This window comes from Nesoenas mayeri, assembly GCF_963082525.1.
Source record: "Nesoenas mayeri genome assembly, chromosome: 2".
NCBI lineage: Eukaryota > Metazoa > Chordata > Aves > Columbiformes > Columbidae > Nesoenas > Nesoenas mayeri.
Genome location: NC_137543.1, coordinates 45,150,183 through 45,162,694, shown reverse-complemented (window position 1 = coordinate 45,162,694; position 12,512 = coordinate 45,150,183). Strand labels below are relative to the sequence as shown.

The 12,512-nt window shown below is 39.3% G+C and overlaps 1 protein-coding gene across 1 annotated transcript in view; it reads left to right on the top strand.

Annotated features, from left to right (window-relative positions):
- SPIDR (scaffold protein involved in DNA repair) overlaps positions 1-12,512 on the top strand; it is a gene marked incomplete at both ends in the record, with an annotated part of 211,942 nt that overhangs the window by 196,733 nt on the left and 2,697 nt on the right. Inside the window, 5 exons of the mRNA XM_080364135.1 lie at positions 2,573-2,771; positions 3,878-4,030; positions 9,859-9,952; positions 11,410-11,524; positions 12,029-12,082. Of these exons, the coding sequence (XP_080220261.1) occupies positions 2,573-2,771; positions 3,878-4,030; positions 9,859-9,952; positions 11,410-11,524; positions 12,029-12,082 (615 nt within the window). The remainder of the gene's footprint in view (positions 1-2,572; positions 2,772-3,877; positions 4,031-9,858; positions 9,953-11,409; positions 11,525-12,028; positions 12,083-12,512) is intronic.

The window sequence follows — 12,512 nt, the reverse complement described above, 5'->3', positions numbered from 1 at the left end:
TGATGGGATCTTTAGGATGCTAACTGAAAGATGGACACATACATGCGTTAACTTCTATTTCCAATAAACCTGTTCTGTTAAAACGTAAATCAGAATTACACACTAGTGGTACCCTAGCCAAACACTTTTGTTTTGAGGAATGTCTACATCTGAGATGCTGTGGGTCATTCGTATTCTTGTGTAGAAGCACTTAATAACTAAGTTAGAGAAAAGATGAACCATGCAGGAACAGATGTGTTTTTGAAGAATAGAAGCTTGTCTAGCAGGAAAAAGGGTCTGTGATTTCTTCTTCCTACTAGGAGGTTTATTAGCTGCTTTGTAATGGCTGTTCACTTACTGAACTGTAAGCACTAAGTTTTCATAAGTGAACAACATAAGCGCTCATAAATTTTTGGAAAGTAACATTGGAAGAGCAATAGAAGATATTCCTCTTCTGCATAACTTGTGGCTGATGCTTCTGGATAACTGCTCTAGGAATGTAAAGGTATTTACCTGCTGTTAGTGTTCTGCTTGACTTATCCTCCCAGAAGAAGGTCACAAACAGCAGCTTGTTTATGGCACTTGCCTTTGCCAAGAGGACGTATCCTTCTCATGCAAAATCACCAAGTCATATTAAGGGAGGAAGGGGCTACATTGTGGTTTATTTTGCAGATTTATTAGGTAATCTACTACGTGAGCTAATTCAAATGTCCTTTAAGAATAGCATTTATTCGGTGTAGCTACAGTATTCTGAGATACTGCATTTGTGTGAAGGAGGAATGGAAATATGCTTTTTTGATTACTTAGAATCTGTACTGTGGTACAGCAGGAATATGAGGAAATATATTCCATCTGTGGTTTAGGAGCTGTCCTTCCTTATAACTCAATCCTGCTGCTATTTGTCTGTTGTGTCCTCTCGGTTCAGAACAAATTGTCACACATAGCAAGATGATGATTTTATATGAACTTGTGATTTTTGCTGTTACTATGATTTATTTTTTTGATGGTTCTTATGAAAGCCGGCTTTTAATGTGTTAGCAATTCTTATGGGACAGCTGTAAAAATTCTTTCTTTGAAGCTGTCCTAATGCTATCTATGCAGAGGAGGTGCTCAAATATATGTAGTTACCAGGCAAAGAAACAACGTCAATGCAATAGGCAGCATATCTTTTATTAAGGCATAACCATAATATCTGAGTTATGAATGTTCCCAGTCATTATTTGCAATTACTGCATTTGTTCTAAGAGATGCTAGCATGAAAAAACCCAACTGATTGGGTTTTGTGATTAATGGTTTTAAGGTTTGAATTCAATTAAAGGCAAAAAGTTGGGGTTCTCATTGCATTAGCTCATGCTAGAGACACGCAACTTTGAGAATGAAATACTTATGTGATACGTGTCTCTCCAATAATTGTAGTATCTCATTTTCCTTTAAATGTTCAAAGTATGAATTTTTAATCAGCAGACTAATTAAAAATAGTAACAAAAACTTTTTAAATCAAGAAAAATACTTTGATCTTAAGTATTTTGAAGTATTAGAATCTCAAAATGTACAAGTTGCTTGGACTGATAAATGTGAAATATGCTTTGTGTATTAAACCCATTTTTTCTAAAGCATGGGAAAATTCACACACAGAGATATTATAAAAGGTGTGTTAAAAAAAGAAAAGAAGAAAAGCGTGAATCTCCAAATTGTAACCCATCCGATTTTGTTAGAGATCCTGGAATAAGCACCGATGTAATGTCTGCCTGGTCTGTCTTGTTCATCATCCCAGTGTGAAAAATTTAAAAAACACTACTGATTTTGTGATAATTATTTTTGGATATGAAGGCTGAGATGAACCACATCAGTGGTTGTCATACACCTTAATTTAGTCACACCATAGTATTTTTATACCTGTCTTAGGCAGAAAACTTATATCGTCATTGTGAATTCCAATGTCTCTTGTGAGTTATCTGCTTTCCTGTATCTCTGCGTCATTCAAATATTTAGAGATGTTTGTTCAACAGAAAGAAAAACTCCAGCTTCGTAACTTACAGTAGCAATTAGCTAAGGACTGGTGCTCTTGGGAAACAGGTAACAGTACATGGAAACTTTGCTCACACAGGAATAATACGAGTAGTAGCATTAGCCTTTTTTTTTTTAAGGCAAAAATTATGTAAGTCTTTGTTCATAAACACAGCCAAGTAATTTTATATATATAAAAAATACACATATGATGTAAGTATATGTAGTATAGTATATGTAGCATAGATTTATTTTTAATAAAATATATTTTCAAATCCCTAGTACAGTCCAAGTGAGTTAAGATAAAGCATGATAGCTGATAGAGGTAAAGCCAAGATTCCAATGAGTCAACCTCAAAAAGTTAATTTGAGGTGGAAATGTTTGTATATCTGCAGCAAGGAATAATAAAAAATTCCAATAAAGCTTTGATTCATTATCCTGTATGAGCACTAAATGTAATAATTTCTGTTAGCTTTATTAGTTATTTAAATATGAGGATGTTATTTTAGTCTTTCTGTCTACTAAAAGTAAGGGCTGCATTCCAATTTTGTATATATATATGTGTATTCTTTTTTTTAAATTATAGACTAAACACAGTGTTCCTATAAATCAAAGAGAGATTTGGTTGTTCGTGACTGACTCCACGTTGCAAAATGTGGCTCATATCACTCCAAAAGTTGTCGCTGTGTCAGTCACTGCATCGTGTGTTCTCAGCACGGAAATCACAGAAGCCCTCAGCGTTGCCTCACGACTCGTCTTCTTCAAGGATGCACTGTGGGGGAATGGTAAGATTTACGCCTGGTTTTGAAGCGGTTGGAATCCAACTGGAATAGCATCCTAATCTCTGATACTGCGAATGTGACCTAGAGGGACAGAGACTTTCATTCTCAGTTGACAATAAGACATTGCAAGTTTGGGGAGAAATTTGAAAGGGGTTGTCATTAGAACTTTCCCGTAAGTTTTCTGTTTTACATTTTTCACTTGATCTCCAAAGTAAAGGAGAGATTCAGTGATCCTGTTCTATGTCCATCGGTACTTCTGTCAGTCTTCCCTGATGGCTGTGTCAATCAAATTTGCTAGCAGACAGAAAACTCAAAGGCTTGCAGTTGGACTAGATGATCATTGTAGGTCCCTTCCAACTGAAACAGTCTACTTTATTAAGAAACTTGGTTTCATTTGTTTTGATATTCTTGCAGAAACTTGCTTTATTGAATATACTACCTCTAAAAGGAGTAAAAGAGTGAATCTAGAGACTTGCGTGTCCCTAGACACAGAATTTTTACAAACTCTCCTATACCACCTTAAGTGTGAGATTTCACCACCATACAGATCATGTAAGGATGGTGGGTAACTTTACTTCCATTTTTAGTTGCTCTTTTTTGAGGTCCAGCTATGGTTCTCTATGGTGCCTGTATGTGTAGTTCACATCTCCCACCTTCAGTCACTTCCAAAATGTTAGTGGACTGGAAACACCAACGTGTGTAAATGGTGGTGTGTCCTGAAGCAAAAATCTCTGCTTTGGAGAGAAAAACATTGCATGCACCTACCCTTTGTAATGTTGAAACAAAGACCGCCTGAAGGGGTGCCCCAGCTTATTACCAGGGAAGATATTTGCAGGGAGCACGGTGCATTGCAGTGAGAGTGAAATCAGACTCTCTTCTGTCATGTTTGAATTTTTCAAACATCTTTTTTTCCCTGGGAGTCAGAAAGCGTAACGAGAGCATGATGCATGTGTCACTGAAAGCAAAGTATTTTGTCATTGAGAAAACCTGATGGAGTCTATCCATCTGTTTAGTAGGTGGCAGAGATGGTTGTCTTTATTGGCCATGACAATTAACGTGGTCACCTTTTTCCTTGTTACTGTACTGAGTTGAAATGTCTTTGTTGGCAGGTAGGATTATTTGTGTTGAACGTACTGTTCTCTTATTACAAAAGCGCCTTTTGTGCTCGGCTGCCGGTGCTGACCTCAATGAGCTGACTGGCCCTGTCAGACTCGATGAGCTGGATTCTACAACACAGGCCAACTCCATCTGTGCTATAAGAGGTTTGTATGGCCTTTCCTGAAATGAATGCAGTTAATTATTTGTGCTCACTTTAATCTTTTCGGTCGTCGTATTGATTTCTTGCACAAACAGTGTGGAGGGATAAAAAAGCACAGCATTGCTGGAGGTCATTGAAACATTTAAGTTTTTTATACTTCTTTGTGGGCTCTGTTTGCCTTTTGCTGACCAAGCTCTGCACCCACTCACTCATACCCTAGAATAAGTGTTTGATGCACCTTCACCATCTTCTTTCAGGACCCTTCTGTTCACACCAGCCTTGTTGATGTTGGCAACAGTAAGGTATACCAATATTTTTTAGGCAGATGAGTAAGATATACTAGCCTGATCGTGCATGGTAGGGGTTAGTGTCTGATTTCCATGGAGCTTTGCTGCAGTGGGGCAATGTAATATTTCACCATAATCATCTAGCATAACTTGGCCAATATTTGCTCACCAGCCACTTTGGATCATTGCTTTGTCTAATATTTCAGTCCTACCACTAACCATGCAGAAACATTTCTTAAAAGTATTTTCTAATATTTCCTAATCATGCAGAAACCTTTCCTACTGTGTATTTTCTAATGCTTTGTCCAGTCAGCTTCTTAAACCTCCCAGTTGTACAGTACCTATAGGGAAAAGTCCTTAAAAGCCCAATAGCTCTTGTCCTTTCTTAATTTAATCCTTATGACTCCAGGAGCCCTTGTAGAAAATTCTTGATACTGTTTTACCTTTACATCTTCAAGTGTTCACTGGAGCATTTGAAATGAGCTTTAAAATAATGGCAAATAATGGTTACAAATTAATCCTTCCAGCTATAACTCCATGCACTGAAAAGACAGTTTGAAACCACCCAAAGCTGTTACTAAACATACCAACATACCTTCTCTTATGGTATAGCCACAAGTTAGCAAAGCCTCTGTGATTAATAAATGAGCACCTTGCAGTGATGAACTCTAACACTGCATAATGTAAAATGAGCACAACTGGAAGCACTTCACTCAAAGCCTTGTTTGTTATGTACATCGCCCATCAGTATTGTGAGTTACTTGAAAGATGTTTCTCTCACTGGGTGTGAAATACTTTTTGGCTTCTTTTTTTAACGTTTCCAATAGTTAATGCTAAGAATTATCACTTCTCCAGTCGTAATTTTATAACTAAGTATGAGAAGTGCCTGTCTTCTTTTGTCCTGTTGAAAGTGTACCCTAGTAGGATAAAGCAAACATTTCTCTGTCCTTTCTTTTTCCAGTAGAGCAAAGAAAATACACCTTCGTGATCTCTTGGGTAAACAAGTACTTACTTTACACACATGGAGGTGTCACGCATTCCTTGTTCTGTATTACAGATGGAAGAAGCACAAAAGGAGAAATTAATCCTACAACTTGTCTTGCTTCATCTGAAGTGTGTCCAGGGTAGCTGTTAACAGTGTGTTCCCACACGTTTGTACTGATGTAGAATATAAAGTGTCTGCTTTATACCTATGCTAATGCTATACGGAGATGGTAGCTCTCACTTTTATGTGTAATTAAAATTGTTTAATAGCATTTAAGATATATATCCAGTGTTTTGGAATTCAATTAGCTATTGCCTGCATCTTTGTACTGAAGAAGTAAAATTAATAGCATTAACCCTTCTTTGTTGGTGGGAGCACGTGTATTTGATGGAGTAACCCATGAAGGAAAATTTATCATCTCTAAAATACCCTTACTGTCTCTGTCTCTTAACTCAGAGAGTTGTTAGTCTGTGTTTCAATGGGAAGCAGTATTAATTGCCATGTTCATTCTTTTTCTTTGTGCCCTCCTTTCACTTCCTGTGCTTTTCGTCACCTACGTGTGCTGTATGTGGGTCTCCTCTCACCTCACACTTAAAGAGGCTGCAAAGGCTTTACTCTACCCCTTCCTGAAGCAGTACTTCCTCCTGCTCCTTTGCAGTCATGGCTGCTCCTCCTGGCTCTCAGGGATTCAGCAGGCTCAACCTTCCCTAGAAAAACTTATTTTTAACCAGTGGAAAATGCAGGTGGTCACTTGAGTCCCCATCCTCAGATAGGGCACTTGGTCACAGCGTCAGAGCCTCCAGGAATGCCAGGACTGAGGAGGGGCTCAGGCCATGCTGCCTGACGGATTTTAGGTAGATCGGTCATTTTTTGGAAGGTGTATAAATAGGATAAGTTAGATTGGAAAGAACCTCTGAAGTTCCTCCAGCCCAGATTCCAGCTCAAGGTGGACCCTGAGCCATCTGGTACAACTCTATAGCTGCCTCAAGCTTTGGGCAGGAGTTTGGACTGGAGGAACTTCAGAGGTTCCTTCCCATCAAAAATGACAAAGTTACAGTCCAAGCAGATGCACTGAGTTTGTCAGAAATCCTTGTTTCAGGGACGTCCAGTCATATCAGCTCTGGGATGGAGTGTGATGCTCTTCCACAGATGAGTGAAAACCTGTGGTTGCTTTCTACTGGAAAGCTTATTCTTCTTTTAAAGATGAGTCTGTGGTTCCCACCTGTGATCTCAGGATTAATGGATTTATTTTTGTATGACTATGCATTGCAAAGTAATTTCTTACCTCTTTTTGCTGTATAGTAGCAGTCAGGATAACTTAAATGTTGGCAGTTAATACTGCACAGAACTTTTTCCTTTTAACCATGCTTATGAGCAAATTCTAGTTAGTCCATACCTCATATGTTATGTGGGAATATTACTTGATTAATGATATTTACTTAGTATATGACTCACCACTAATGATTGAATTTTGACACTAGATATTTTCATATTTAAGCTCTTACTCAGGGGTGGGGTTTTTTTCAGTTTCCTTCTTCACAGTGTGAACAAAATGGGGTCAGTCAGTTTACCTAGGTTTCTCTTTTTGATTGAGCTTTTCCCCTTCCTGTCCATTAATCAGGGTAACTGAAAAAAAAAACAAAACCTACACATACATTTTTTGAATGTTTCAAATGTGTTGCTTTTAATCCTCAGCCCTTCTTTGCATTCATCACCAGAGACCTGTTTTTCCAGGTGTTGTCCTATTATCAGTTTCTCCTTAATGGTATCAGCCACAGCCCATAAAAATAGACTAGAGGTAAAAATTGATCTGAGCTAGGTGTGTTTCCGTTTAACAGAAGGATCTCAAGGAAATATCCAAAAGGTTTGTGAACGTCAGGCAAAATCTAGAGCCTTGACGAAGATGTGCAGCAGTTCAGCAGCTTAAACCTGAGAAATCACTTTGCATGCAGAATGCACACGACTGTCACTAGATGTTTAAACCTGTTGCTGCTATGAGTTGTCATCTCTTCAGTGATGTCTGGTGGTTTTCTCAATGGAACTCTACGTTGTCATCAAAATATACCTCTCCACTAGAAATGATCTTGTCAGTATGCTCCTGATTCCTTTCCTTCAAATGTACTTGAGTTACTTGTGCACTGGTATCCTGCAGCTGCAATATGGCACACAACTGAGGGAAAGTTAAAAGGCTGAGAGAGAAACAGATCTCTTGGAAAATGGGGCTTTTGTTTTGGTTTTAAGTGATTTTTTAATGAACAAGGAAATATTCAGCAAACTAATTGTTAGCTTTTATTTTCCATGACCAAGAATCGTAGAATCACAGAATACCTTAGGTTGGAAAGGACTTTTAAGATCATTGAGTCCAACCGTTAAACTAGCATTGCCAAGTCTACCGCTAAACCATGTCCCTAAGAACCTCATCTATACGTCTTTTTTTAAACACCTCCAGGGATGGTGACTTCACCACTTCCCTGGGCAGCCTGTTCCAATGACTGACAACCCTTTCTGTGAACAATTTTTTCCTAATATCCAATCTGGACCTTCCCTGGGGCAACTTGAGGCCATTTCCTTTTGTCCTATCACTTGTCACTTGGGAGAAGAGGCCAACCCCCTCCATGCTACAACCTCCTTTCAGGTAGTTGCAGACAGCGATAAGGTCTCCCCTCAGCCTCCTTTTCTCCAGGCTGAACAGCCCCAGTTCCCTCAGCTGCTCCTCATCAGACTTGTGCTCCAGGTCCCTCACCAGCTTTGTTGCTCTTCTTTGCACTCTCTCCATCACCTCAATATCTTTCCTGTAGTGAGGGGCCCAAAACTGAACACGGGATTCAAGGTGGAGCCTCAACAGTACTGAGTACAGTGGGACAATCACTGCCCTAGTCCTGCTGGCCACACTATTTCTGATACAAGCAAGGACGCTCTTGGCCTTTTTGGCCACCTGGGCACACTGCTGGCTCATGTTCAGCTGCTGTCAGTCAACACCCCCAGACCCTTTTCCCCCAGGCAGCTTTCCAGCCACTCTTCCCCAAGCCTGTAACGCTGCCTGGGGCTGTTGTGACCCAAGTGGAGGAACCAGCACTTGGCCTTGTTAAACCTCATACAATTGGCCTCAGCCCATCAATCCAGCCCGTCCAGATCCCTCTGAATGGCCTTCCTGCTCTCCAGCAGATCAACACTCCTACCCAACTTGGTGTTGTCTATCAACTTACCGAGGGTGCACTCAATCCCCTTGTCCAGATCATTAATAAAGAGATTAAACAGAACTGGCCCCAATGCTGAGCCCTGGGGAACATCACTCGTGACCGACCGCCAACTGGATTTGACTCTGCTCACCGTTCACTCCATTCGCAGAGAACCATGCCCATGCTGCAGCAGAAAGCATCCTACCTTGTAGTGGCAAGTACTGATGGAAACTCCTAGTTTATCACAAAGACTGAAGAATCAGGATTATGCTTGTAACAGTGCAAGGGGTTACATACACAGAATTGCTTATTTTGTCAGTGAAATCCATATTGTTTCATCATACACATAGAAATTGGGTCATGAAAGTTGTATCTGAGAAGTACCTTTCCTGATCTTCAGACTTGGTGTCCTTTGAATTCCCCAAGAAAATCACGGTTATGTGTAGCTCCCTCGTTCCTGTCAGTCCTTGCCCCAGGAGAACCAGGAATGTGAGGAATTAACAGATCTGGTCTTACAGACCAGTCAATGCAAATGCTTCCTAGTCTCCAAGGGTTTGTTTTCTTGAGTGTGGTATGAAACTGTGAGATTTGTGCTCAATAGGAGCTGGAATTTTTAATCTGTACTTCTGTTGTACCAGCGAGGGTTTCTTTTAGTATAATTTGATTCTTACAGGTGATTCGCTTTGTACACTTCAGAATACTTAGATGTATTTTCTCCATAAATAATGCTCATAATTTCAGCATATTATTACCATAAAACATAATACACTCTTTACTGGCGTTTCATAAAACTTTGAATATGTATTTTTTTTGCCAAAACTATCAAGGCCTTTTGTATTAGTCCAAAGTATCTTTGGCATTCCCTTCTTAGTCTGTGAGCCAGATCCAATCTCTGTTAAATCAGTATAAATGAAGAATAACTCCTTTGTTAATAGAATTTAACCTGCATTGTTGTTTTTGAAAGGGATTGGGTCTTCTCATTCATTTGTGTTTTCTAAATATTGATATCAAGCTATCTGACCTGATGACTTTTATAGATATTTATTGCCATGAAAACATCAGTGGACAGACAAGAAAGAAAGCAAACAAATAAAAATCAGAAAATGAATAAAACCCACACCAGAAGAAGTGAACCTGTTAGGAAAAGTTAATTATCAATTATCTACCTTCTGGTATTTTTAGAATGTTATACACTCTGCCTTACTGTCACCCCTTGTCAGAGAGATGAAGGAGAAAGGGAGTGAGATTTTTGGAAGAGCTGATGCTCACTCCAGCAAGTCTTAAGCTGAGAGTCAGAAAGGATCAGGCCTGCTGTGAAGCCGGGAGTGACTGTGTTTGCCAGTTTACTGTGAGTATCTTGAAGGAATTTCATCTTCTGCAGGTACTGTTGTTGGGGTTAATGAGAGCACTGCTTTCTCCTGGCCGACATGCGACAGATGTGGCAATGGAAAGTTGGAGCTGTGTCCCCAGATCAGGTGAGAGTCAGCGTGCTCTGGAGCACTCCAGGTGTTCTGCAGATGTAACTAGAACAGCAAGAGGTGATGCAATGATTCCTGCAGGCACGGGCTGCACTTTGTTCCTTCCTAAAACTAAGACGTAGTATTTTTATTGCTGATAAACTGATAAAACCTGCAAGGTTAGATTAATGTATTAAGAGAGATACAAGTAGATACGAAGTTGTTTGAATTTGCAGTTATCTCTTTTTTTTCAAATTAATCTTAAAGTATTGTGTATAAAGATTTTATAGCCCACTACATTATAATATTAGTTTTAATAAACACCCGCATAAATCACAGGTCTGATTTTAAGCTCCTTTAGAAGTAGGTTCTTGTGTTTGTCTATCTTACCTTGTTACACTGTGTACCACCAATTCACCTCATTTTCATACTGAACTGTGATCTTTGCTGTAATTTACGTAAGTGTGGAAGAGTGGTGTTTCAGACCTATAGGATTTATAACTTTTTTAAAAAGGATGTTGAATAATTCTGGGGGCAAAACTGTCCTGAATGTGAAGACTGAGGCTATAGGATCTGTTACCACCTGAAAAGCTAAACCTACATCACATTGGCATGGCTGCTTAGTCATTGCGATCTGGCAGAGGCTGAGATACCTGATGGGATAAAAGAGAAGACAGTAAAAAGAAGGAAAAGGGGGTTCTTTATACAGGAAGGGCTTACAAAAAGCGCAAGTAGAAGTTGGGTGGGTTTGATCCCATTGAAATAGATAACATTTTCCTAAATATTATAAGCTTTACCACTTACATTTTGTTATGTATAGCCTCTAGGGCAAAAAGGCAGAAAATAAAATAAAAAAAAAAATTCTCCTGTATTTTACTATCATGCAAAAAAATGAGGATGTGAGTATATGTTCACATAATAGTGTAATTCAATTAAAAAAAAAAATCTCTACTCTGAAAGACACTTTTGCTTCATTTGGAGAACAATGTAGCATCAATATTTGTTCAAGGCGTTATTCCAACAAGAACTTATAGCTGAGCTTAATTTTATGCCTATGACTTAAGTGTGTGCTGAAAATGTTGAATGTTTGCTGAACGAGGGCCTAAATCAATCTTACTCGAGCCAAATCTATACTACAAATTTTCTTTTGCCATAACTTTTAGGAGGTTGTAAGTGTAATATTTGCTCAAGTGGGGTGACTATAAATAGAAACCTTTCCCCATGTTGCCAGAACTTTATAAAAGGAAGATCCTTTTGGTAGAAGAGCTTAGGTCCTCTAAGAGAGTTACTTAGCTCCACCAACAGAAGAGCTCTACTTGCTGTTATCAACTGAATCTCTGCCAGGGCTTTTGTACTAAAAGTCTACCTACAAAGTATTTTAGAAAATAAGCTAGCTGGTCTTTTTCTGTGTTTTATTTTATGACTGATAGCTTTCCCATTTCTCTCTTGTTTTTCCATCATTATTTATGTTTCAGAGGATTGCTGTATTGCAACCAGTGCTCTGAGGTTGTCGTTTCACCAGTTTTGAAAATGCAGCTGGAAGTCTTCTTGAGTTGTCCCTCCCGATCTCAGAGTACAGTAAAAGTAAAGGTATGGCATGAAGTGAACTTCTGTCTCTTTGAGTATAGTGAGGCTAGGTATGTGGACATATAGGTACTCTAAGCCACACTTTTATAAACAGCTCTGTCAGAAGAAAAACTAAAATATGTACTAGTATCCCATAATTTAATTGGATACTAAACTTGTGTTTCATTGGACTGAGAACCCAGTTCCCAGATCTCACTCAAATAATACAGTCATTGAGTTCACCCTGAGGTTTGCAAACTGTTTTATGGTCCAGCTGAAGGGCTTTGTTGGGTTGGGCCTTGGGAAACCTCAGTCTCCACAGCTTAGAAGGAACATGTATTTTTAGATTCCCATTCTGAACATCTTTTGTGTCACGTCTCCTCTGCTTTCTTAGCCAGAGAAGCAAAATCAGTCTATATTAAAATGATAAATCTTTGTTCAACATTACTGTTTTCATCTGTGAACAGAATGTCTTTGCACACATGAAACTTTTGTCATGAAGAAAATCTGTTAATGTTCTCATTCCAGTTGTTACAGAGGTCCATCTCTACTCTTCTGATGTCTGCCGCTAATGAAGATGGGGTAGGTACAATTAATGTTGACGAAAGAAAGCTCAATTACATAATCTACTGTAGAGGCAGAGTACAGGAGATGGGAATCAGGTGGGAAGATACTCAAATCATAGAAATGAAAGGGATACCTGGAGGTCAGCGTCTGACCTGCCACTCACACCAGGCTATTGCCAATGCGTAGGTGGGTCAGCTGTGACTTTGGCTGGCAGGGTCTTGAGAACCACCCAGGATGGAGATCCTGCGTTTCCAGGCAGCTTGTTTCAGAACTGGTAGGAGATTTCACTAGAAATAATGATTTTTTTCTTGTGTCCAGTCTGGGATTTGGGTGAGCTGTTCCCTTTGGCAATGTCGCCTTCCACCAGCTGGTGCCCCACTATAGCATGGGCTGACACCCTCCTTTTTAGAAGAGGGATGCCATGAATGGGATGTGCAGACGGCTC